The sequence below is a fragment of the Dasypus novemcinctus genome, chromosome 16, assembly GCF_030445035.2.
Source record: "Dasypus novemcinctus isolate mDasNov1 chromosome 16, mDasNov1.1.hap2, whole genome shotgun sequence".
Taxonomy (NCBI): domain Eukaryota; kingdom Metazoa; phylum Chordata; class Mammalia; order Cingulata; family Dasypodidae; genus Dasypus; species Dasypus novemcinctus.
Genome location: NC_080688.1, coordinates 47,003,218 through 47,031,044, shown reverse-complemented (window position 1 = coordinate 47,031,044; position 27,827 = coordinate 47,003,218). Strand labels below are relative to the sequence as shown.

At 36.6% G+C, this 27,827-nt stretch overlaps 1 protein-coding gene across 1 annotated transcript; it reads right to left on the bottom strand.

The window, feature by feature from the left end:
• Positions 1 to 187: 187 nt before the first annotated feature.
• Positions 188 to 27,410, bottom strand: DSG4 (desmoglein 4; the record flags this gene model as incomplete). The annotated part of the gene is given in 15 exon segments (XM_004484169.4): positions 188 to 1,146; positions 5,307 to 5,512; positions 6,079 to 6,142; positions 6,275 to 6,414; positions 9,647 to 9,970; positions 10,884 to 11,111; positions 13,491 to 13,630; positions 14,950 to 15,221; positions 20,724 to 20,909; positions 21,775 to 21,909; positions 22,172 to 22,338; positions 23,043 to 23,187; positions 23,530 to 23,685; positions 25,317 to 25,448; positions 27,360 to 27,410. Coding segments are annotated over 15 exon segments (3,114 nt in total), but the record flags the coding sequence as incomplete, so codon positions are not given.
• Between the last annotated feature and the right edge of the window lie 417 nt (positions 27,411 to 27,827).

Below are 27,827 nucleotides of genomic sequence, written 5' to 3'. Positions count from 1 at the left end.
GTTTTTTTTTTTCACAAACTTCAAGCACAAGGGCATAATATTTCACATGACCGGCTCTGTATGTCTCAAGACCTTTAAGATTTGCAATATGAGATATGTATTATTAGATATAGTGTCAAAGGGTGCAACACATTTTCTTTAAGTTTTTTGGCACATTATTTAAATTAGAAGAAAGAATTAATATAGGTTGATTTAAAATGTTTTACTGTATTTATACCCCAAAGAGGTATTGATCAAAGAGCAGCAGTGGACTTAGAATATTTGAATATTTGTTACTATTAACATGTTCAGTATGGTACAGTTATTTTATATCCTTGGTGAGTATATTGGTGATTACATGGTACAAGATCTCTCTATAATATGCTGACTATAAAGCACTTATTGCTGGGAGTAATGTATGCTACTATATTGTGTTACTCTGTGTTGAGTTGTCATTGGGGATGTAGAGCCAGTGGTTTGGCTTATATGAATATCTGGGTTCACCACTTGAGACACTTGAATTTCTGGTCCTACCAAAATACTGCCACTCATCACAGGTCCCATACAACCATCATTCATACTACTACTGCTTGTGCCAGGCATAGCAGGACTAGACAGTACCCTCTCAGTATAGATTACATTGTGAGTATTGGCTAATTCAGTTGGTACACAGACATGCCCTTGAACATCATAGACAGGTGCCATTACTGTTTCAGTCACGACAACACTGGGTGCAAGATGAGGATCAAAAACAACTGTAGTGGGCTGGACACATTGATCAGCAGTGGTGTAAGTCTCAGTTACTATAACATCCCTATGAATCATGGGTTCAGGCATTACCATTTCTGCCTGGAATTCAGCCTCTGAGAGAGTCATTTCTGAAGATTCATTAACAAAGTAATTAGATCCAAGCAAAGGGAGATCAGTACTGATAGGTATACAGGCCTGGTGTGAAGGAAATGGTTCGATTTCTGTGTCTAAGCAGATTTCAGCAAGAGTCCTAAATTTTGGATCTAAAGTTTCTAAGTAGCTTTCATCTAAGTCATCCATAATCCAACTGCAACAACCAGTGGAGCCCACTGGAGACCCTGCTCCCTCGTGGTCATAAATGAGCAGGCAGTCATTTGCTGGTCGACCTTCATCTTCATCTGCATAAGCATGTGCTTTCTAAAATTAGAAGAAAAATAAGGAATTAGAAGTTTCTTTCTCCTTAAAGTAATCGAAGAGCAATAACAACCATGTTTCAGACTTCTGATAGAAGATTTTATGGAATGAATTGAGGAAAAATTGGTACTTTGACGTATTTCTAAATAATTCAGTTTTTTTAGGAGATCAGTGTACATTAATGGTCATTAAATTTTAATACATGTGAATCTCTCTTATCTGAAAGCTAATCAACAATAATCTCTACATTTTATTCAATTTTGAATTAAAGATAAAGTTTTAAGCTTTTGAATTTATAGCCTTTGTTTCTGAGGTGATCTAGAAACAATAAAATGTAGTTCGGCATATTCAAAATATTAATTATTTTCTTAAGGAGAAATATTTGCTCAACTTAGAATAAAAGCACGCATAAAGATGTAAATATCTCTAAGGTTGAAAGCCAGTGTGTTCAGTAAAGTTTTATGTGGTCTTAGTGAAGAGAGCTGAGATTTAGGTCTATCAGAAGGAAAGTACTAGGAGATCATCTACCATAATATTTCAAATTGTTTTTAATGATAGAACCCTTTGAATGAAATCTTAGGTAGGAGTCAAAGATACAGAACTGACAAGAGAGGAACTTCCCTAGTTGAAGGTGGTTGGGAACCAAAGACCTGCTGTCTCTTTTCCCTTTCCCTTACCTGCTATGACTCTTGGAGGGTTTCATGGAATATTTCAGGGCCTGCATAGCACCATTTGAAATGGCCTCATAAAGTTTGACTCCCTCTTTATTTTATAAATAAAGAGGGCCCAAGACCCAGAGAGGGTGCGTGGCATGTCTGCAACCCAACGACTGTAGAACTACAACCTCAAATCCAATGATCCTTTTTACCCTACGTTGTGTGCTTTCCCTCTGGTCTTACCGGAGTCTAAATTCTACCATTTGAATGAATGATTTTAGGTCTTGGAATTACTTCAAACCTTTGTCATTTACTATTTTAAATAATACCTAGGTAAAAGGATAAATTCCCTTTTGTATGGGACAGAAGTTAGCTGCTGGGGAGGTACTAGCTTAAAAAGTGGCCGGAAAGAAGCACTGTTACAGTTTTGCAGAGACTTCACCTGGGGTTGGGAGAGGCTGGGTCTCCCCACCTCTGAAATCTAGCATCATTTTTCAAGTACATAGCTAAAAGCTTTTGGGAAGCATGAGCTCAATGACTTATAGACAAAGGAGAGCATATTTTGAGTTTATTTGTTCCATTTAGCACTGATTGTAACCAAAGGGAAAAAAATGTCAAGTGCAATTTTCACATTTATGGTGAACCTTCGTATAAACAGTAGTGTGTTTTTTTATGAATTATTTCTTAAATATAATTTCTAAATAGTAGTGTTTTTTAATGAATTATTTCTTAAATATAATTATTTATTAAATATAATTTGTGCCCTTTTGTTGAATGATTAGGGTATCAATCATCCATTTATAATTTATACTAATCTTGCACAGTCTGTGATAGCACTTGTAAACAGCAAATTTAGGATATAATTTATAGTTGCAACAAAATCCTCAGCATTGGGGGCAGACTTGGCCCAGTGGTTAGGGCGTCCGTCTACCACATGGGAGGTCCGTGGTTCAAACCCCAGGCCTCCTTGACCCATGTGGAGCTGGCCCATGCGCAGTGCTGATGCGCGCAAGGAGTGCCCTGCCATGCAGGAGTGTCCCCCACGTAGGGGAGCCCCACATGCAAGGAGTGCTCCCCGCAAGGAGAGCCGCCCAGCGCGAAAGAAAGTGCAGCCTGCCCAGGAATGGCGCCACACACACGGAGAACTGACGCAGCAAGAAGACTCAACTAAAAGAGACACAGATTCCCGTGCCGCTGACAACAACAGAAGTGGACAAAAAAGAACACGCAGCAAATGGACACAGAGAACAGACAACTGGGGGGGGGGGGGGGGAGGAGGAGGGGGACGGGGAGAGAAGGGGAGAGAAAAATATTAAAAAAAAAAATCCTCAGCATTTTTTTTGGTAAAGAGCAGTGATGAAATTAAGGTATTATCATATGGGGAATAAAACAGGCTAATTGAAATAACATAATTAAGGAAAACAAACTTCCTAAATAGGAATATGCAAGAGGATTTATTTACTCTTTATGCTACTCTATTGGGCCACCCCAATGCTTATGGGACCTTCTTTTCTGATATGCTCACATATGCATAGACACTTTCCTTAGTGAGGTATACTTAGTGTCTAGGGCACTGGACTGAGTACAAGAGATCTGGGTTAAGGACTTAATCTACCACAAATTTGCTGTGTGATTTTGAACTAGCCAGTCATTCCCTCCGGTCTACAGTTTTCCCACACTGAAAACAAATTGATTGACCAGATGATTGCTCAGATCTCTTTTAGGTCAAAATTCATATTAATTTCTGTGTTTTCTCAAGCCATGAGTTTTTAGGTCTTGACTCTTTCCATGTCACTATATAAAGGCAAACTGATTAGAAATACTAATGAGCAATTTGAGGACAGGTTTTGTACCTTGGTCAATCGATAACACAATGCTTTGAAGGTAGTGAGTATCTCAAATTATTTTTAGCTGCAGGAGGATATAAATAAAGATATAAATAATTAGGTGCTCAAATGATTCTGAATGATTATTGAACTTTGTAAATAATATCAGTCATTAAGTACTATCTATTATATCATACTCTGTAATTTTATAGAAAATACAAAGAACTGAAATTAGACTATGCCCAACAATGCCCAGTGAAGGGAAATTCCTGCTTAGTGGATATTTTTAGAGGCAGGGCTGTCAGCTGGCATAACTCTGGGGCTGCCAGTTATATCACACTCACTGTGAATGCTGCTCCTGGCATAGTGCAATGCACAGCCTGCTCACCTGTATATGGCAGCCCTGTTTGAAGGCTACATCCATGTACAAAGAGCTGGCTGCAGAAACTTAAGGCTGTTTGCTATTTCTAGAAAGATAGTATGGAAATAATAATACCAAAATAAATTTCTTAAAAAGAACTCAAGGAAACGGACTTTGGCCCAGTGGTTAGGGCGTCCGTCTACCACATGGGAGGGCTGCGGTTCAAGCCCCGGGCCTCCTTGACCCGTGTGGAGCTGGCCCATGCGCAGTGGTGATGCGCGCAAGGAGTGCCCTGCCATGCAGGAGTGTCCCCGCGTAGGGGAGCCCCACGCGCAAGGAGTGCACCTGTAAGGAGAACCGCCCAGCGCGAAAGAAAGTGCAGCCTGCCCAGGAATGGCGCCGCCCACACTTCCCGTGCCGCTGAGGACAACAGAAGCGGACAAAGAAACAAGACGCAGCAAAAAGACACAGAAAACAGACAACCGGGGGAGGGGAGGGGAATTAAATAAATAAATAAATCTTAAAAAAAAAAAAAAGAACTCAAAATCCTGAACCCTATATTTAAAAATAAATAAATGTTTTAGTGTTGGTGATAGGCTAATATTAAATCATGCTAAATGAAACTCATAAATTGTGGAAACTGAGCCAATACTTTTGTCTTGTCTCCATCTTTCCAACAATAGAATCTCTAACTTCTCTTCCACTTTGTCTGTCTTGTTTCTGTCGGTGCCTGTCACTTTTCACAATGGCTCATATTATCAGTCTGTGGTGATTAATGGGGAGACTAGGCATTAAAAGAATCTAAAGCGTAAGGCTGTGCTCCTAAGACTTAACTTCCTTCCACAATGCTGCTGCTTTATTTCTCCCTCCTTTCCGTTGGAGGCATGTGGAGAGCAGGAAGGATATCATGAAGAGAGGACAAGAATGCACTTTTTTTCTTTTACCAGGTTTCTCTGAGCTTCACTGTTGTTATCGGAAACAAAGTTGGAAAATCAGAAGGAAACAGAGGACAGAAAAGTGGGAAAAAGAGATGTGGAGAATGATGAGAGATTCTAGTATTTTCTACAGTATTAAAATATGTTGTGTCAGTTGATAAGAAGTAGTTATAAGACACGGGGGTCTGAAAGAGGAAGCTGCTGCAAATTGGCATCATGTATTTTAAAGGGAAGTGAAACACTTTTTATTCAGGAGTGGGAGAAGGTTAAGAATAACTGAACATATTTTAGAAGAGGCTTACTGCCATTATATTATTATTATTATTTTGTGGTTATTTTGCAATGTCAAGATGATTTCACATGTCACTGAGTGTGAGGGAATTACCTCAGAGAAATAGCTGTCCAAGAAGGCCATGTTCACGCCTGACTCGGAATATTCCCGCAGGGTTCCCATGGTTGAACTTCTCCTCATGGTTCCTGCCGCTCCTACAGCCACCAGGCCAGCGGCTGTTCCAAGACCCGTATTGAGCTCCACTCCTGATGCACCGCCTTCCACTGTTCCTCCCCCTGCATAGGTGTTAGTGTAGATTTCTGAAAAGAGAAGGCTTCCATGTGATAGGGCTTGAGTTGCCTGCATTGTTTACCTGTTCTTGTTGCCAGATGCTATCTGCAGTATACCACCACCAGAACCCAACCCAACCCCACCCAACAGAGCAGCTACTGGAAAGTTAGGGAAAGATCAGTAAATATTATATCTGTAATCTCTAGAGTTGGAAATTAGATAAAAATCATATGTAAATGATACTGAGGGAGGCAGCTATTGGACTTTGCCTTCTCACATTTGTACAAATATTGCACCTAGACTTAGAGGTGTAGAACTAAGGTAAAGGTGCTGGGCCTCTGTCCCTGCATGAGTGTGCTCTTTCCATGGCTACGTGGGGCCCATTTAAGAGGGCTTGTATCTTCCAAAGCAAGGCCAGTGAAAGCATAGTCTTCATATACCACTTCAAACATGCTACGTTTCCTCAGATTAGACTATGATCCCAGGGGATCCATAAATACACTGTTTTTCTATTAAGTGTTCTTTTCACTAGGTTGGTCTGGTTGAATAATTTGGCAAGTTTTATATGAAAAAAGAGATTTTGGTGTCCACTGACCAGAGGAATCTATACGATCCTGGGTGTTAGAGTCTGTTGTTGGTACACATATGTTTAAGACCTCCTGAAAAGAAAAAAAAAAGACTTTAAAATAAATGCTTTATGTTAAACATTTAAAAAATTGACATCTGTATATTTCTGTGCAATGTATAATTGTCAAGACAGGCTCAGTTTCCAGTGTTAAAAATACACTCACCCTGTCCTCGGGATGTGCTCCTTCTATTCCCCAAGACTGTATCACTCCTTCTCCCCCCTCTGGCACAGGAGCAAACCGTGTTCCCAGGCCTTCTGGCTGTCTTCGTTTGCAGCAGCACATGAGCAGCAAGAGTGGTGACACTGCCCGAGAAAGTGGTAAGCAGGTCACACGTGTGGACCAGTTTATGAAGTCAATAAAGGTATCTTTTTTTGGTAGCATTATATATAGAACCAGAGGGAAAACCACAAATGTAAGAAAATGTCAGTTGTTCCCCCAAGGGACTGAGTATATATATCCATGTATATACACAGCTACCAAAAACCTCTATTGACAGACTAGGAAAGGTCCGTTCCTCCCTCTAGCCCAAGCCTCCTGAGCTGGGGTGACAGATCCAGGTTTAAATCCTAAATCTAGTTTTCTGACTCCTAGTCCACCATGTACATGTATATCTGCATTTATTCGTACGTACACAAACATACTTATGTGTATATATGTATATGTATTTGTAAATATATGTATTTGTATATATATACACACATGCATAAGCATATATTTTATCTTCATGGGCATGTTTACATACATAGATACATGGATGTGCTTATGTGTACATGTAGACCATCTCTATGCATATGTATATATATTTGCTTACCTACATAAAAACTCATATATACATACCCACATAATCAAACAACAGATTCACATATGTAAATTAAACATAAGTAATATATGTTACAAAAGCATTGCATACAGGATTCAGTTACAGGACTTAGAGATATGATCTTTCTTCAACTCATTATAGTTATACTTAAAATAAAACACTTAAATATCACCCATTAAAATTTAATTGAGCGGGAAGAGGACTTGGCCCTGTGGTTAGGGCATCCATCTACCACATGGGAGGTCCGTGGTTCAAACCCCAGGCCTCCTTGACCCGTGTGGAGCTGGCCCATGTGCAGTGCTGATGCACGCAAGGAGTGCCCTGCCACGCAGGGGTGTCCCCCGTGTAGGGGAGCCCCACACGCAAGGAGTGTGCCCTGTAAGGAGATCCACCCAGCGTGAAAGAAAGTTCAGCCTGCCCAAGAATGGTGCCCCATACATGGAGAGCTGACTCAGCAAGATGACGCAACAACAAAGAGATACGGATTCCCATGCCGCTGACAACAACAGAAGCAGACAAGAACATGCAGCAAATGGACACAGAGAACAGACAATTGGGGCGGGGGGAAGGGGAGATAAATAAATAAAATAAATCTTTAAAAAAATTTAATTGAGCTATGTCTGTTTATTGTTTTAAGATGTTTATCTACAAAATTTAATGGCAAATTAATGCTAGCACAAAATTTTAACTGAATATTTTTGGTAATAGAAATTTTTTTCCATTTGTTATCCTGGTAATCACCTCAATTTTATACTTTATTCCATAAATACAGGCATATTTTAAATTTCCTAAGATTCTAAAATATATTATTTAGTTCTTTGTGCCCACACTGGTTGCATTTTATATTTTTCTAATTTAACATAGTATTCATTCTATTGATTGGGTTAATTCAAGTTACAGAAATAATATCAAAGTTTTTAAGTCAGGCCTATTATTTCAGTAAAACAGATAATTTGGTAATTTTACTCTCTGCATCATGAACAGTGAAAGGTCAAGTTATACATTTCCAGAGAGTCTTCTGCGAAAGGACTGAAACGAGAATTGGTAACCTCTGGGCAACTGTTCTACCTAATGGTGCTTCTGTGTTATTTGGATGTGTGTAAGGTTGTGTCCCGTCTCTGGCATGAGCTATGTCTAACAAAAGAGGCCATCTAATAAATTAAATGAATGTTTTTTAGCACATACAAAATACAAATGACTGTATGCATAATCTCATTTGGTGATAGCATCAAAAATACTACGTTGAGGCCCTTTGGGAATATGTTAGGACTAAGACCCCTCCCTCCACCATTGTACTGTTTCTCTCAGTCTTACCCCCAATGACAGACTCTGGGCTTCTCCATAGTGACTAGTGACTTTGTCCATCAAGGTATTCCCCTCCTATTCTACAATAAACCTGACAACTCTTATGCTTTATTTGCCTAGATCAGGAAGAGTCGTGAAATTTGAGTTCTAGCCTGGTGGAAGGGCAGCTGATACTGAGTTTTTAACCTTGAATTTCACATTGGTTTCCCTGGGGGGTTAAGCATGCTGACACTTGGGTGCCACCTTAAGTAGGGGACAGGATTGAGTAGTTTTTAAAGACCTCTAAGCGATTCTAATGGGTAGCCAGGGTTACTAACCATTGACTTAAGATTAAAGATGAGCCGACATTTCCAACCAATTGCTATAGAGTCATGTTCTGGAAAAATATCTTTAGTATCATTTTGAAAATCAGTCATGGTTTTTGCACAGCCTTGAAAATGCACAGACTATTTTAAGAAAAAATTCCTGCCATAAAGTCAGTTGTTATTTTTTTGTGTCCTGAAATGAAGATTTTTAGTTTGTACTTACCCATGAAAACATATTAATACAGTTTGTAGAGTTAAATCATTAATTTTAGAACCCAATTTCTGATCCCCATGAAAGTGCTGCAGGGACAACCTAAATGCATGAAGTATCTCTCCTCTGAGGATCTATGATCTTAAAAAATACTACACAGAGAGGAGGCCCAGTTTTTGAAATCTTTCCTGAGGGACCTTGTCCTCCTGTGGTTCATCAAGAACCCAGAGGCTAATTCCCTCCTCTAGGCTCTTCTCCCTGTTCCTTCTAAACCAGAGTGACCAGATCACCTGTGCTCACAAGTCCCCACAGATTCCTGGTGGGCCATGGACTGAAGACCAGACTGTCAGGCATATCATGAATGATAGGGATCCAGCCTAACTTTCTAGCTTCACCTCTTACTCTACATTTCCTGAATGTGCTATGCCTTTCCTTACCTCTCCATGAGTCTGTTCGTGTTGTTCTTTGTCCTAGATGCCATTTCACACCTGTCCTCTTTCTAAGCATATCTTTACCTTTCATAACCCAGCTCAAAAGCCACTTCCTCCACAAAGATTTTCCCAACCTTCCCTGCTTGAGTTAATTGCTTCTGCTTCTCTGTTCTAACATTTTGCTGAAAGTTTCATTACAGGCTTTATTTTGTGCTTTACTGTATTATACTTAATGGTTTGCCTGTGTTTCCCATCTTTACTACCCTCATAAACACCTAGATCTTCTTAATTATTAAATTATTAAATAAGCGCATATCTTTATGAACCCCATTATTTATTTCCAGGGCACACAGAAATTGCTTTTAGATATCAAAAAAGGAATGGTCAGTTGAACCCAGCTATCCTTTTGAGCCTTGCATTCTTATTCTTATTTTGCTGAGTAAGATTTAATCAGGTACTTACGGAGCAGTAGTAAGAGGCCAAGAACCATCATGCCAATCCCTGCGGGTCCGAGACCAACATTTGAATCTCTAATTCGGTTATCAGTGACAGACCCATAAACATCACTAGTAACCAAGCTGACGTCCGCAGTGTCCGCAGTGTCCGCAGTGTATGTGCCGGTGGTAGTAGCGTACAAGCACATGTGATTGCTGTCACAATCACAGGCATCTAACTGCACAATCTGTGGCAATTCACATTCTCTGCCATAGTTGTCTTTCACCAAGATTGGAATTTGGTAAGGTCCAGGAAATAAAGGCTGCACAGCTGTAAGGATTGCAGAGGTAGCTGAAAAGGAAGACAAGAAACAGAAAATAAATTAAAATTCCTTGTGAGTCACACCCAAGACTATCTTAGGGCCTGATTTTAAATGCTTCCTTGGTCACAGGACATTGTGTACTATTTTTTTTTTTTTAATATTTATAGTGAATTGTTCAATGCTACTTCTGCTGGATTGATATTTCTATGGAGCTGGCAGGAACCCTCTTGTGTGTTTCCAGAACAACAGTACTTTGAATAGAATATGAACTCAATAAATATTTGTCCAATGAAAAACGAATATTGAACTTAAAGAAAATGTTGAAAATCTTCTATTTAGGATTACAGTTTACAAATGCCATCCTGAAAACTAAGTTATCTCTTATTCAAAATTGCTTCCCTTCAATTTAAAACTATTCCAATAACTATTATTTTCCTAATTCTTTGTGTTCAATCTTCCTATTAATATTTATAGAAAATATTACCTAAAATATTAGCTCACATTTATTATCAGCCCAAGGACTACATTACACCTAAATCATGAACGGTAATTGATTGATCCATAACACCCAATATTTTTTATTATTATGGTTTATTACCTTCAGTTAGGTATATGACACTATGTCTGTCAAAATGTAATTAGTGCACATTGTAAGAATTGGATAAGGCAGTGTCTTAGCCGGTTAGTCACTGATCCTGTTTATTGCAAACTGATCAAATATTGATTTAGCACTTCACCTATATAAAGTGGTGGATAAACTAATATTTACATATTGCTGTTTGTAATTGCAGTACCAATGAACCATTTGGACTTTTTCAGTTCAAAATTTCCCCAATTATATGACAGATTTTTTTCATTTAATATGAATAAAGGAAAAATCATGGAATCAAATTTTTGTAATTTTTTGGACTTAAATTATGAGGAAGTTTACATTCCACTTACCATTTATAGATCTGATATCCCATAAGTCGGCCGTCCCTCGTGGCTGGTCAACAACACAGAAAGTAAAGGGAGACCCATAAGAATGATCACTAACATCTCTCGCTGAGATAAGGACTGATGGAGAGTCAATGCAGATGGTTTTACTTTCAGCAAAAATGACTGGACAGTAGTCGTTGACATCAGGAACTTCAATACATATGGTTCCCGTAGCTGTTTTCTCAGAACCATCTGAAACAGTGAAGTATCATGGGTGTTGGGGTAAATAGTGTAGGAAGAAGATTCTTTCCTATATTCCACAGCACACAGGAATGGTATGAATGACTCCTGAAGTGGTGCAGGACAGGTCCCAGCCTATTTCTTCAACCCACATATGCAACTCTTGCCTTTGCTCATTATGTTCCAGCTGTACTGGCTTCTCTTTAGCTCTTCAAACAGTTTCTTCCTAACTCAGGGCCCTTGCTCATTCTCTTCACTCTTCCTAAAATATTATCATCCCACTTCACTCTGCTAACTCTTACGCATCCTAAGGTGCACAGTTAAATGACCTTCCTCAGGAAAGCTTTACTGCTCTCTATTCCTCCCCTGTCCCTTTAAATTAGGCCACCATTCTAGCTTTAGAGCCTTCCATTCAGGATGCTTATTGAACCCTGTGTTTGTGGAGATGATCACAATTGAAATTAATTTCTGTTTTTACTATACATTTTAACTCCATTTATTAGATACTATTTTTCTCTGAATGGTATATGTGAAAACAAATATAAATCTATTAGATTTTTCCCAATCTAGTTGAAACAAATTTTGAGTTTATATAGTTTATTACAAAGGGCATAGAACCAAGAATTAAGAGTACTGGCTTTTAGTCCACTTTTCTGCTTTATATTTTGTTGCCTTGAATAAAGAATTTTTTGCTTTATTTTGTTTTTGTTTTATCTTGTTTTCAGCTTGCAAGTGGTCTTGATTTTATCATTTGCAAACTCTAGAGTATTTTACTTGGTCATTTTTTGAGAGGTTTATAAGTTCTTTTAAAGATTTTTTTCCATGCTGAAGTGGTAGAATCTTTTATTTAACCAAATAATGACAGACTGAGATCCTATCTATACCCTATATGATTTTGTACAGTTCATTATTATACTTCATTCTATGTTCGACCTTCTTAAATGTCCATTTCATTTAGTCTTTCATTAGAGACACATCAACTTTTCCCATAAATTGTTTGATTTGCCATCATCTGATCCTTTACAGCTCTCTATGGCCTTGTGATGGGGCAACCAGAACTTCACGTTGTTGCTAACAGCATCTGCTTCCCAAGGCATTTGCGTAGAGGCCTGCATTTTCAACAGGTTCCATGCATTCTTGATAAAATGTATTCTAGCCATTTAGATGGCTCTGCACCAGTGCAGATACTATACTCAAGTAAATACACAATGGCCCTTGTTTTTTATCTCCTCTCAGTACATTTTGGTAGTGCTTTTTCTCTCTGTTCACTTTAAATGACTAATTTTTATTCTAGTTTTTGAAGATATTCTTCTAGAACCAATATATAAATATAATTATCAACAACATGGTTAGAATACATTTTTTTTTGTAACAGACTTTCTTAAGTACTGAAAATATATAAGACTATTATTATTTATATAACTGGCCCAGATATTTAAAGTGATATAGGATCGAGATTGGAATAAACGGATTTTACTTGCTTGGGCATTATCATGGTTTCTTTTTGAATCTTAAGCTGCCCATCACATTTTTCTCTCTTTGGCTACTGAAAAGCTCAGATATAAACTAAATGCAAACCTCCAGTATCTGTCTCCCATTAGGAATGTATCTGGGACATCTATCTTTCCCTTTCCTTCCTAGTTACTGACCTTTGTTCATGTTTTGTTGTGTAGTAGCTGGTTTCCCAGGCGCTGCTCTAGAGAATCATTAACTATGAATAAACAAATTTCTGTTGCTTCTCACCAAGATGAATGCTCAATAGATTTTCTCATATGAGATGAGGCTCAATGACAAGTCAATTCAGTGCATCTGCACTTATGACTTTTAATTGGGATCTTGTGTTTGGAATAATAGTGTGCTTTCTTGGTCGTTAGCATCTTAACTATGCACAACCTATCTAATCACTCAATACTCACACAGGCCTCTCATTGTAGTTCAGTTATAGCAGCTCTAAAATAACTATACTCTATGCTTTCCCCTAAGAACATCTCAAAATGAACTTTGTTCAGATCTTATAACTGTTACTTTAAGGAAACATTCCTAACATACTCTTCAAGTGGGCTCGGCCATACTTAAGAGATTAAATTGTAAGGAGAAACTGAATTTTATTTATTTGTATTTTAACTTCTACAGTTTACAGTAGTTTCATTGAAAGCCATATACAAATCTTTTTTGGAAGTAGGTGAAATAAATTATGGCCTAAGTGTAAATTATGGTTATAAGTGTATTGGATTGAGTTATTGTTTGAAGGTATTTACAACTTTCCCTTAGTCTTGCAGACACTCCTAAGTGTTTTATTTTATTTTGGGTCACTCTAATATCAATAGTGGAATAATATTTATAATATTTATAATAATAATTTTATTAAAATGTCAAAATAAGTTTTCTTACCGTCTATAGCCAGGATCTCTGCTGTGTATATTCCATTGGTAATGTATTTTGATTTCTTATCAAGTTCCCTAGAAAATTGTATCTCACCAGTCCTTGAATCAACTTTTAACCAACTGCCTGCATCATGTCCTATGATATATCTGTTTATAAATAATAATAATAACAACAATTATAAGTTCATTATGCTTTTAAGAAAGTAATTTTAAATCACATAAGAGTCACAATGTGTTAAACTTACCTATGGTGTTTGCATGCTTTACAGTGATAATTGCCATGTTTTATAAAATATGTATATATCAAATAAATATCCAGTATTGATCATATTACTGTACAGATGCACAAAAGGGTTTAAAATTGCATCCTTCTTACTCTTTCAATTTTTAATATAATTGTTTTTAAAATAGGTAAGTTTATTTGAGGTCTGTTTATTAAATCATAGCAATATTGAGAAAGTATCCTCCATTCCTTTCCATTTAGGATGTGCTTAATTTGTTTGTCCTGGATTTTAAGGCATTTTGGTTTCACAGAACCTCATATTTGGTCTATTCTGGGGTTTTGGCAGCCTCTATTCAGGTTGTCTGTATAGGTCTTGTGACATAGGATGGATTTAAAGTGCTTGGCCCCATTAGAAGAAGATCTGGTTTCTATACTGAGCACAATTTCAAGTTCTCAGGAACATTTATCTAACATGTCTTTCTCCTTCATCCTATACCAAAAGACTTCATAATTTTTTTGGTCTGTCAATTTGTTAACTGATTAAAAATGAAAAGTCCTAACATCAGGATAATTTATAAGCTTTTGCTTGCTCCAAAATATTGGGAAAGAGAAAAGGAGAGAGGGAGAAAGGGAAGGGTATAAATAACACCTATTTATTTCATAATATTTATTTTCTAGATTATCTTATATAGGTCTAGTTCATGGATTATCTATGTACCTAGTGCTCCTAATACCTACCTTTCTATTTCTTCAATTCTACTCTCTTTTTGCTCATTAAATTTCTGAAACACTTGTGTTTTAGTTTCTTCCATTCTTTTTCCCCCCTCTTAGATTAAGCAGAGGGTTGAAATTAGCCCCCAAAGTCATAGATAACACAGGTTTTGAGGAAACAAGTAGTGACTCATCTTATTGTTAACATATGACTCAATTAACTTGGGTCAAAGGTGGTAGGATTGGTCACAAAAGATCAAAGAGACTCAAAGAGTAAATGTAGGTGGCTCTTTGATCTTATAATCACTCCTGGGACAAACTTTCTCTTACTAACTAATCAATTGGAGCCTTTATATTGTCTAAAACACTATTACATTTGAAGAAAATGTCAATGCTATGATATTTTTCTTAAACAAACCGTGGAAGCAAGCAAGTCTCCAAAAGTATTGCAAGCCACATGCAGTGGCAAATGGATTACCAGTGGGCAGAACTATGCTTCATCGCACTAACATGACTAAATTATTTGTGGTACCTGACATTTGTTGCAGTGTTTCCTGTGTCCAAATCTATGGCTGTATATGTGCCAAGCACATGATTCAATAAGGAATCTCCTCTTAGTCCTTCTCGCACACTGAAGGTCATAGAATTTGGATGAAAGGTGGGTCCTTCTCTGACATCAACAACTTGAATTCTCACAGGAGTCGAGTGCATTTGGAACTGAGAGGCAACCGAGTGGTGAAATTCAGCTTGGTTTTTAACCCCGATACTAAGGTGCATATTAGGCATTTGCTCATAGTCCAGCATCTGAAATAGAAAGTAAAAAGCTCTGAAACAGCAAGGAAGCTGTGGTAAGCAAGCAGTTCATTAGTATAAACTCCAGGAGCCATACAATTGAGATTCTGAATTCATAAAATATTATTTATTACTACCTTAAGTATTTTGGGCATACTATTCTCTTAATCTTTTGGTTTAATCAGCTATATAGGTCATTAAAACTTATGACTTTAAATACTAAAATTTTGAGTTTTAAACTTCTCATATAAAGACACCAAAATGAAAACTTTCATTTCTTTTCAAATGAAGTGTTTATGAAAAATAAAAAGAAACTTACATTGAAATAGCTATTGAATTAAAAAATAAGCAGAACCCAGATTTCCCTCATAGAATTCTCAGCTGAGAATCTCTTAAAAGTATAATTAGTAGAATAGAAAAGCCAATATATATGATTAAGTGAACATGTGATTATTTTTTAAAAATGATGCAAACAACTTCTAATGGAGAATTCATGATCATTACAGTCATCCCTATACTATAATTTAATTTCACTGCATCTGGTGGACAAGAGGCCTTCTCCGCAAGCTACATTCAAATAAGTAAATATCACTCTCAGGGAAAAGTTGTCTTTGAAATGTCTCTGGATAAAAGATGAATAGAAATTCTAAGTCAGAATGAGTGATGTGGTGACATGAAAAGTTACAAGCAGGAAACGGACTTGGCCTAGTGGTTGGGGTGTCCGTCTACCACATGGGAGGTCCGCGGTTCAAACCCTGGGCCTCCTTGACCCGTGTGGAGCTGGCCCATGCGCAGTGCTGATGCGCGCAAGGCGTGCCCTGCCACGCAGGGGTGTCCCCGTGTAGGGGAGCCCCACGCGCAAGGAGTGCACCTGTAAGGTGAACTGCCCAGCGCGAAAGAAAGTGCAGCCTGCCCAGGAATGGTGCCGCCCACACTTGCCGTGTTGCTGAGGACAACAGAAGCGGACAAAGAAACAAGACGCAGCAAATAGACACAGAGAACAGACAACCGGGGTGGGGCGGGGGAGGGAATTAAATAAATAAATAAATCTTTAAAAAAAAAAGTTACAAGTGAAAAAGTGTAAAAACCTAAGTACTGGGCAATGTTTGCTTTGATGTACTCTGGAAGCTCTTGTATCATTTACAACACATTTGCCAATAACAGAGGTCAACATTATCAGTGCCATTAGCAAGTCTTTAAGATAAATCTTTGTTTCCCCAGGAAATTTAATGATAGGAATTCTTCAGAAGAGATGATAAGACAGATACTTGCAGGAATTGACTTGGTTTCTTGTTTGGGGTTGTCACAATATACCTCACTTGAATTTCAGTTAAAATCCTTGAGTTTCAGGATTTTATTTCTTTTGTTCATCTAGTCCCTTCCCTGGTGTACATAGTTCCTAGCACAGTGCTAAATAGAAATTATGTATTAAAAATGAATTTTCAGTGGGAACAGATCCTTCTTCTACAGTCCAATTTTTATTTTCTGTTATTCCAGGCTTTTGAAAGTCTTTTCAAATAAGTGGGAAATCTGAGAATCTCAGTTCTTATAGTTAAATCTCTCAAGATTTTCTTGTGCATACACAGAGATGTGCTTTTGTTCATCAGACTAGTCATCTTCCAGTTGAATAGTGTGATGAAAATATATTCTTATGCACCTAAAAATTGCCTTCACAGAATCTAGGGACAGGAAATTGGTTGGGGACCAATCTGTAGGGACCTACTCTCCAGCAGGGAGGTAAATGAAAGGCAGATAGCAGAAAGGCAGATCAGAAAGGGAAAGTTCGTTCATTCTTTGCAAGTGGACCCTTTATGAAGGATTTTCTGAGTGAAGAACAGTAAAAACAACCATTTACCATGGAGTTCAGCTTGGAGCTGGAATGGAGAGAGTGGAAAAACTAACTCTGAGGTTTAAGGCATGATTCAAAAATAGTCACTTAAGAAGGATACATGCATGTGCAGGTTTGAGAGGGAGGGGAGGCTGACCAGAAGGGATCTGGAGGGAGGCTCAGGAAGGTTCTAGATGAAGGCCACCCTTTCAGAAGTGGAATTAGCTTCTGGCTAGTTTTTTGCATCAGCAAATTTTACCCTAGAAGCAAATCTGTTAGATTCTCATATTCAGTTTTTTGTTTAATACGATATTGCTAATTTTAGGGGAATGCTAGTTCACTTTAAAACTAGTTATGAAAGAGGGAGAAAGTTAGCTGTCTTCATCCAAAAGGAGTATATACTGGCTTAAAGATGGCAGTTTTTCTATGGCAGGGGAATTAAGAATTGGCAAATGTCTGCTCTGGCATCTATGCTCTGCTTTCCAAGAAGACATATTTTCTGGTACAAATGTGTCTGGAAGAGGCCATCAGGACACACACAGTTAGGGAAGGAGTTTAGGAGGTGAACAAATTCAGAGGAAAAACCTCAGGGTTCTAGTTCCCTCCTATAAAACCTGTTTTACCAGGTTACAGTTGAAGGCCTGGAGAATGGCTTTGGCATCGGAGGGATCTGGGTCGAATCTTGTCTTTCTCTTTTCCACCAAGGTGAAATTAGACAAATTAACTTTTCTCTTTGATAATTAGTTCCACTATCTGTAAAAAAGTCATCAAAATATTTCCTTCCAAGAGTTGTGAGTATTAAATAAGATAATATGCATGAAGTCCACAGCACAATCTGGTGTTTAGTTACTGCGTAATAAAAATTAGTTAGAATTATACCAAAACTTGTGAACCAAAATTTCTTTGGTAGAACTCCTATTGGGTAGCATTTTGTTTTCCTCCTTAATGTTCTTAATGTTGAAGTGAATGTGAATGCATATGTATTTCTAATGTTACTTAGTATTTTCATATACATTTATCAATAAACACTAAAAGGAGTTGTTATTGACAGAGATTTTTTATTTTATCAAGGATTGTCTCCTGTTAGATTCTAACAGGGGTCATGTCTCATTCGAATGCATATTCCTAGCACATGGTAATTCTCAATAAATTTTTGATGAATTATTTGTAATGTCCTCAAACTAAGAAGAGGGTTATATAAAGCTTAGTCAAAAGCCTATTACTGAGTGGCTACTTCTCCTAAAGTTAAGCATGAATGAATATGGAGAGGAGGCAAGGAGACATTAATAACCTCGTTCCAAATATATTTGGAATGGTCGGCTAGCCAACGGCTGTTGAAAATGCCAAATCCTGGAAAATTACACATATGGTCTCTAAAATACTTCTTTTGGCTGTGTGCTAACAAGCATATTAAGGTTTTAAATTTCATTTTAATATAGGTTTCCAAATCATTTTGATGTTTTTAAACGTAATTTTTTCCTACTCTCTAACAGACTTGGAAAGTTATCATCCAAAGACACTAGATAAATATTTTGTCTATACAACTGACACTACCTCGACCAACTTTTCATAAAATTGATATTCTAATGGATTTTTTTTTTGTCAACAAAGTAACTATACCTTTTAAAAAACCTTCAGTCATCACAGAGGACATATTATATAAACCACAGATGGTACATTACCTGCATTATTGACATGTTTTCTTTTTCCAGTTTTATAATTTTATGTAGAAATTATGAATTCTGTAATTGAGCTTATTGACTCCCATTTGGGTAAGTTCTCTACCATTAGTTTCAGGCAAACATCATCAACACTCCTAAAAGTTCTGAGTCTCTAATTTTATCTGGACATTGTGACAGATGCTAGGGATACAAAGATATTTGGCCCAAAAATGTGTATATGCGAAGTCTTACTATTATTTTAGTAGCTTGAAAGGCAGATCACAAAGAAAGAAAAGTTATACATTACAAGGTAATAGGCAAAGCTCAGTGATTAAGATGGTAAGAATCTAGATACGAATAATGTGATGTCTAGTTCTTGATTTTTACCCAAAATGCAACATTGACTAGTAGGTGACCTCTTGTCCCTTTCATTCCTCCCCTGCTATTCATGTTACATCTGCCCCTTTCCATTTTTACTGCTGTCACCTTAGATCAGATTCCTAGCACTTCAGGACTTGATTAATATCATAAGTATCTTCATAACTTTAACCTTCTCCAAGTCAAGATCATAATGTTACTGTTATGCCTGAAAATATCCTGAAGTTTTCCTTGGTCTAAATTAAGTAAGGGTTGGTAAACTTTTGCTGTAAGGGTATGAAAGTAGCCATAGAAAATATGTAAATGAATGAGTGTGGTCGTGGTCCAATAAAACTTCATTTATGAAAATAGATGTCAGGCTGGATTTGGCCTGTGGGCCATAATTTGCTGATACTTGACCCATAGCAATGTTCCTCAAACTGCAAGTTTGTGATGTATTCTTGGAATCCTCACATTCTTTTTTTTCCACTCTCTTCCTCCCACTCACATTCTCTAGGAATTTTGAAATTTTGTATTTTCATTTGAATGACAATCATAAAAACTATATACACTTTTCCATAATTTTTATGACAACTTCATAACTTAATATACTGTATGATTTCATGCTCATGACTGTTTTGGTAACAATTAGTAATACTGAATTGCTCCAGACAATTGAGAAAATAATAGGGAAAGAGGCAATATATAAATGATGTGTTTATATCAGGTGAAGGCTAAATGGCTTCCTAATACACTCACTGAAAATTTTTTTACAATACCTTGAATAGAGAAAATTTGTAACAGAATTGAATAATCATAATTCATTCTGTGTGTGTGTTTGTGTCTATGAGTATATATTTTCACAGCTGTAAGTGCTATTTATACTGTGAGTAGCAATATTGTTTGAGAAAAATGAATAATATCCCTTGTATTAATGTTCATTTGAGTCTCATTGGTTTTAGTTTTCTTTGTTTTCAATTTGTAAATTTGACTTCATTTTTATCCATGAAGTAAAAGCATAAAGTAGTTTAAGAAAAAGTAACATAAGAGAAAATCAAAACCCTTTAGTGTAGCATTCAAGATTCCGAGCAGACTGAATCCAACTCAACATCTCCATTCTTGCATTTCATTGCTTTCCTATGTGAATACACTGCTATAGCCCCAAAGACTTGCTCACCAGGCCCTGATCATACTTAATATTTCCTCATGTCAGTGTGTTTGCTCATTTCATTATCCATCTTAATGATCTAGGCTAAATCTTATTTCCTGCCTTTTCAGAAAAGTCTAGTACAGAAGGATCTCACTTTCTCTTATTTCACTTATTTTTTCATGTTTATGCATTTGTCATTTGATATGTTTTATATCATTGCATCTATACTATTGTTTATTTATGTTGTTAATTCTTGTATTGTCTACTTTTGGTGTGCTTGCCTTGCCTTCTCACCTGGATATTGGGCACTGTGAGAACAAAATGACCTTCTCATTTTTCTTGGTAAAAGTACTGTGTTGCTGCACTAGAAGGCTCAGACCTATATAATAAGCATACTTAGGTTAGATGTTTATATAAGCAAGATTCAAGGTTATGGAGTACTTTTTTGAAGGCAGATTCTGTCTCTAAGTGTATTTAAAACTTCTTTGGAAGAAAATGTTGCAGATCTCATACTGTACCTTGACAACTTTCAAAATGCCTTCATTAGTTCGTGGGTCTGTTTGAATATCGAACCAATTTCCTTCGTTTCCAGAGAGAATTAAATATTTTGCTAACCAATTATCAGTGCCTTCCTCATCAAGATCAATTGCTTGTAATCGCATCAGTTCTGAACTTAAACAATTCTCTTCAATACTTGCTGAGTACTGAAAGAACATAGATGAATATTATAAGTAATAAATTTTCAAAAGAGAAAAATACTTATGTATAATTGGCAAACTGTGTCAATGATTTTTTAGGCCATTATTAAATGCCATACGTTCAATCAGAAATATAAGAATAAAATGTTTATAATATAATAATACTGATTTTCATGTGCTGTATATGAAATCAAAGTAAAAACTGACAGTTTCATTTTTCTTATTTTAAATTTTCTTTGATTTATTCCCTCCTGTTAGGTAAAGGATCAGACTTTTTCTGTAGAGAAGATAGTACAGTTTTGCTTAGTGGGTCAGAGGTCCCTGGCACAACCACTAAACTCTGCTGTTGTAGCCAAAAGCAGCCACAGACACTCTGTAAAGAAATAAGAAAGCCTGTGATTCAAAAAAAATTTTTTTCTTTTTTTCCCCTAAATCTGGCAGTGGGCCAGATTTGGCCTGTAGGTAGCAGTTTGCTGATCTTTGTTTCACTTTTATACTTTGTTATACCTTAAGATGAAAATCAAGTTGAGAATATTTGGAACTCTGTTAAAATTAATCCAGCAAATCATCAGGTATAAAAAGATACATCAGTGTTGTTACATTATTCCTAAGAGGTATACAATAAGTTTCCATATTTCTGTGAGTAGAGAGTGCAGAGTTTATTGCTTTTTCAGAGAAGGATAGCATGGATTTGTGATTCAAAGACAAATACATGATATTAAGTTATATTATTATACATAAGAAATTCCAAGGTTTATACAGCAAAGCTGAGTACTTATGTACATGTAACCTAACCTGGCTCCCAAACTAGTGGGAAAGCAAATTGACCATTGTCATTCATGGAAAAGTGATTATAAGTGTAAAAACTTACCGAAGTTTTCTCTAAGGTGGGAAAATTATCGTTGACATCCAACACCTTGATTTTACAGTCACACTCGGAAGACAGTCCATCTGTAGCCCCGTCCCGATCTGAGCCCCTCACAAGGAGATTATATGTACTGTGTTGCTTAAATAAGATGAAAAAGAATTGTAAGATTTAGGTCTTATCTTGAATAAAATCCGATACATTCAGATGTCATTGTTTCTCTTTCTTTTAGGCATTCATCCAATGAAATCTACGTAAGTAAGCTATTAATTTTCATTTAAAAATAATGCTTGGGTCATTTTTCCTTCCTCATTGGAGTAAGAATATACATGGACCCTTTCATCTTTGTCTTTTGACATACTGAAATCTTTACTTGTTAACATTCATTCCTAAAAAGCTTTACCTCTCTGTCAAGAAAACTGGACATCGTGCGAAGTTCTCCAGTGTACCTGTCCAGAATGAACATGGGTGCACCTGCGGGCTCCTGAGAAATTATTTTGTAGGCGATTTTAGAATTCAGATGATTGTCTTCATCGGCATCTGTGGCACTTAACTTTACTATCAGGGTGTCTAGAAAAGAAGGTGGAAGTGAAATATGTTTGGGGCTCTGTTAGAATTAATTCAGCAAATCATTATGCATAGGAAAGCAAAGTGATTGCTGGCTTTCTCTTCCATTTTCTTTGTTTTAGTTTTCCATAAGAATATATTACCATGACTTTCAGCTGTAACAATGATTGCAAAAATAATGGTGGCGTGCTTCTATAAAATGCTTTACAGTTTATAAAATGCTAACATTCTTTAGTCATTGAACCTCCATATTCTTTTGGGAGACATAATGCAGGCTTTATCTTCACAGTCACATGGTAAATTAGTAGCAAAATATACTTAACTTCAATGTATGAAAAAGTTCAGTGGACTCTCTTGATCAACATAAACCCAAAGAAACTAATTTTATTAGTTGAATTTTGCCATGGTTTTTGTAATTTTTAAAAAATGCTTAATTAAATTCAGTGTTTCAATTATTTATTGAGCACCTACATCCTTTATTGTCACTCTTCCAGGAAGCAGAGAATTGCTATCATTTTGAATCCTTTCTTGAACATTCACAAATACATGATTTTCTATCTCAGTTATAAGTTAGAAAGCATGAACTTTATTCAAAATACAAGTTGGACTTTTAAAATTCGTTAAATCTCAATTTGAATCTGATAAAGTTTTTGACCAAGAAAAATAAATATGGTATAATGCCTAGAAGGGATTGGCTTTCTACTTACTTGCATCACTGTTTTCTTCAATGCTGGCTATGTACACATTTTGTGTAAATACTGGAGGGTTATCATTTATGTCCATAACTTTGACTCTAAGCTCAAGAGGCCTTTCTAAATCTTCACCCCGTGAATTCAGAGCCTGGCAATAGATCTGTGGAAAGGTGGGGAAAAAATTGTCTTTCTCTACCAAACATAACATGCTGGCAAATATATCAGGAAATGTTCAGAGAAACAATTTTCCTGGTGAACCCCGACTGTATTACAATACAGAAATTTAAGTAGTATCAAGACATTTGATGATATGCGCATGTAGCTAAATAGAGTATCCTGAACTATAAGCCCTTATATTTTTGTCTTCTCCATATCTTTAAATGCTCTATTTGGTTTCAGCATATTATGTTTTATCAGCAATAAGTAATAATCCTGAGATGATTCTTCTTAAAAAAAGGAAGAAAGCTAATAAGAATAAGCCAAAACACATTGCAGTGATTACCAAGAAAATCGGAGTTATCTCTCTGTCCACCACCGAAGTGATGTTAATTTCCCCAGTCCGAGGATTAATGGTGAATACTCCATAAGGTGGTCTGTCAATCCCCACCCCTGAGATACGATATGTAATCTTCTGGTTCACTTCACAGTCTGATCGAATCTACAAGGAAAATAGCTAAGATTATTATCTGATTTAGAGCACATCATGAAATCAGAAAGTAGTGGAAAGAGAAGGGAATGGACTTTGTAGCCGGATGGCCTTTGATTTAATCCTGGTACAATGACTGAGTCCTGTATGATCTTGGAGAACGCACTCATCTTAGCCAAGCTCCAACTTATTACGGGGATAATATCACCTTATCTCAGAGGTTTGTTGTGGAGATTGTATGAGGTACCTATATACAGCCTCAGCCCAATGCCTGGCACATGGCAAATACATGTTTGATAATAGATTTTTTTAATTATTAGCAGTGCATTGTTCAAGTCTCCAATTGCATATAGAGAAAGTTTGGCAGAACAAATACCTTTTACTATATTTTAAAAAGATTGTATTGTACTAATAAATACCCTGCTTAGACTTTTGAGACTTAGTAAAAAATGGTGGATAACTTAAGAAAATCAGAAGAGAAATAGTGTTTAGTGATACCGGCAATATTTTAATAAATTGAAACCCACTCTTCTGCCAAATAGAATTTATGGAAAATATTCTGCCATGTAGATTTTAGTAGTCTTATAGCTATTGTTCACAAATTTAAACTGTGTTTTTTTCAAATTTCAAAGTATTGCCTATAAACAAAAGATGAGAACATCCAGCAAAATACTAAGATTTTCTACTTAAATATCTACAGTTAGACGAAGATTGCTGGAAATATAACTTTGATTAGCTCTAGTTGAATCCAGAGATCTTCTTTTTATAGATGAAAGTCCAGGAACCCTCCAGAATGCACGTAAAAAAAGAGAATGCAATATAAGTGGAAAAATATAAAGCAATGAGATGAAATGCTATAAAGCTATGAGTTGAATGGAAATAATAACAATTCAAACCTTTCAAAAGCACTTGTGAAAGAGAATTAATCTCTCTTCTTGGGCTGTAATTATGTTGCTGACATCATTGCTGTTGCTTAATGCATTTTTAATGTAAAGCTGTAAGCATTAGACTAAATGTACCCTACCATGGAAAAAGACCCTGCTGATTTCACTAGTGGCCAAGGCCGAAATGCCCGGAAAGAGCTAGTGGGGTTATTAATGTGGATCCCATTCATGGATCAATTTATGACACAGTCTTCCTTTAACTCTACTTCCTTATTCATAACAATTATTCGTGAAGGTCTTTTAAAACTCTCCTCAGTTTTGGATATAAGGATGTAGGGATTTAGTAGGAACTTTGGCATCACCCTTACTTTCAATGGAGTGAATAAATCAAATAAAGTAAACCATAATTATCTGGAGCGAGAGCCTGAAGACTATTACCAATTGAATAAATTTTCTATAAATATACATGTAATGATGAGTAGAACATGAACAGATGGACGAAGCCCAGTTGTTTTAGAGATCCAAATACCTCTTCTAGGATCACTTGCCAAGGACCCTCAGTTCCTAATCAGGAACCACCCAGAATATGATACTCAAATTGGTGCTTTAGCAACATGAGTGAATTACAACATGTCACCATCTTCCTAAATCACTATGGCGTAGTGAAGGCTGCAAATCCTCAAAAGGTTTGAGGACTTTCCTGCCCTGTAAAAGCATGTGTTATCAGCCTGGGATACTTCTGCTTATTTCATCACTTACTTTGGCAATTGGATTCCTCTTTGAGTTGTCTTCTCCTTCTCGACAGGCTGCAGCAAACTTGATCCACTCCCGCTTTTGTCTTCTGACCGTTTGCCATTTTGTAGTGCCATTTTCAATGTCTAATTCTTTCACCTTGAACAAAAATGGTTCAATTTCTTACAGTCTTAGAACAACTTTATTAAGGACATTATTTAACACTGTAAGATGATTCCAGAAGAAACAATGATGTTGGGTTTGATGAACAAAGAAAGTTTTTTTGTTTGTAGATACTGGAGATAGATAATGCTTGGTCACATTGGACTAATTCTTCTTTTGGAATCTTCTCCCTTCTAACTACATGATTCTAGTGGAACAAATTTCATTAGCTATGTATGGAGCTCATAATGTGTTCTACTGTATAACATGTAATTTTTCTTTTTAAAAGCTATCCATAGTAGGTAGAGGCCTTGCCTACCACCTGCATTGAACTCTGATGACTTTACAGTCACCAGAGTTTAAAATATTGCCAGTGTTCCACATGAATGTATCCCATGCTGAAGAGAGGTTGTGCTGGTTAATTGTGCTCACCTAAAAGAGGGGAGGGATTTTTCTCTTCTATTAATGAGGACATTACTGTGGCTAAGCGTCCAAATGTATTATTACAGGATTGACTGAACTAATGACACTTGCAATAATCCCATGGGCACTTATGCATCTTCCTAATGGTGTTCATTTCTATCTATATTTCCTGTTTTTACCTTTATAGGCTTATGTTGCTATTGTTGGTGGAAGTTTAAGAATTTTATATTACTAAAGAGTTTATAAATGTTGCTGTATATATTGTGCTAATGCACTTATTGAGACAGAGGTAATTTTGTGTTTATTTATGCTAAGGCCTCATTTAATTATCTCTTAGGGGGAAGGAGATATTTCATATGTATGGAGCTTATCCTTCAAGGGCCAAAGCATTTACATTTTTTCCCATTTTGATACAACTTCCTGAAATGTACCACATATTCCTGGCTCTTTTCAATAGAAATTACAAAAGTAATTTTATTTTTTCCTAGTGATTTGAGATGCTCATAATGAAGATTTAACTACTAGAATAAAATAAATACCAGAGAGTCAGGAGACATCAGCTCTATTTCCTGATTCCCATTCTATTCGGCACCAGATTCTCTGTTGTTCTATTTAGTTGTGATGTATATTTTTTATTTTTGTAACTTCTCCTCAATACTGGACCATCAGTTGTCTTTCTTGCTGATCTAAATGTGTCAATATCCTCATTCCATTCTAAAGTGTTCCTTTGCTTCGGTATAGGTTGGGAAACATAATTAAGCTACTGAAAATAGTTTGAGGGAAGCAAATTTGGCTCAACTGATAGAGTGTCTGCCTACCATATGGGAGGTCCAGGGTTCAAACCCAGGGCCTCCTAACCCATGTGGTGAGCTGGCCCACATGCAGTGCTGATGCATGCAAGGAGTGCCATGCCACACAGGTGTGTCCCCCACGTAGGGGAGCCCCATGCTCAAGGAGTGCACCCTGCAAGGAGAACCACCCCCATGTGAAAAAAGCACAGCCTGCCCAGGAGTGGCATCGCATGCACAGAGAGCTGAAGCAGCAAGATGATGCAACAAAAAGAGACACAGATTCCCGGTGCCACTGACAAGAATGCAAGTGGACACAGAAGAACACACAGCGAACGGACATAGAGAGCGGACAACCGGGGGGAGGGAGAGGAAGGGGTGAGAAATGAATAAAAAATAAATCTTTAAAAAATAAAAATAGTAATATTTTTACAAAATTAATAAAAAATAAAAAAAATAAAAATAGTTTGATAAGTAGGAGTTACTATGTCACTGAGTTGTTACAAACTATGCCCTAAAAGCATGGAAAATTGGGGGTATAGATTTTTACCATTCTTATTTCAATTTGAAAGAGATTCTCTTACTTTTATCTCATGGTTATAGTTATTAAAAATTCTGATTTTTGGTATATGATACATTACAAAATTCAGTTTTTCTTTTAAATTTAAATTGAGAAAATAGTTTTATTATACATTACCTCAACAATAAATTCACTGTTTACTTCCAGCACCACCTGTTATAGAAGACACAATGTTCACATAAATTTCCATAATTTAAAGGAAACAATCTCATAAAAACTTTGACAATATTCATTTATTGATTCATTTCTTGAATATAATTTTGTTAATAATATGGAATACACATAGGTAATATAAAATTAAAAATACTGGCATCTTGTCATCCCAAGGCTTTTCATCTTTTAGAGAAACAAACATAACTTTGTATCCAGGCAGATAGGACAAATGTTACAATAAGGTCACCAACATTATACTATGGAAGGTATGGCAATTTGAAATTATTTTATGAATTTCAAAAAGAGAAGGATTTTATTTGTGAACTAATCCATTCCTGTGGGTGTAAGGCCCTTTCAATTGGACTATGTCAGTGAAGCCTGACTCAGGTTGAGTCTCGGCCCTCTTGGTGGGTCTGATAAAAGCAGAGAAAC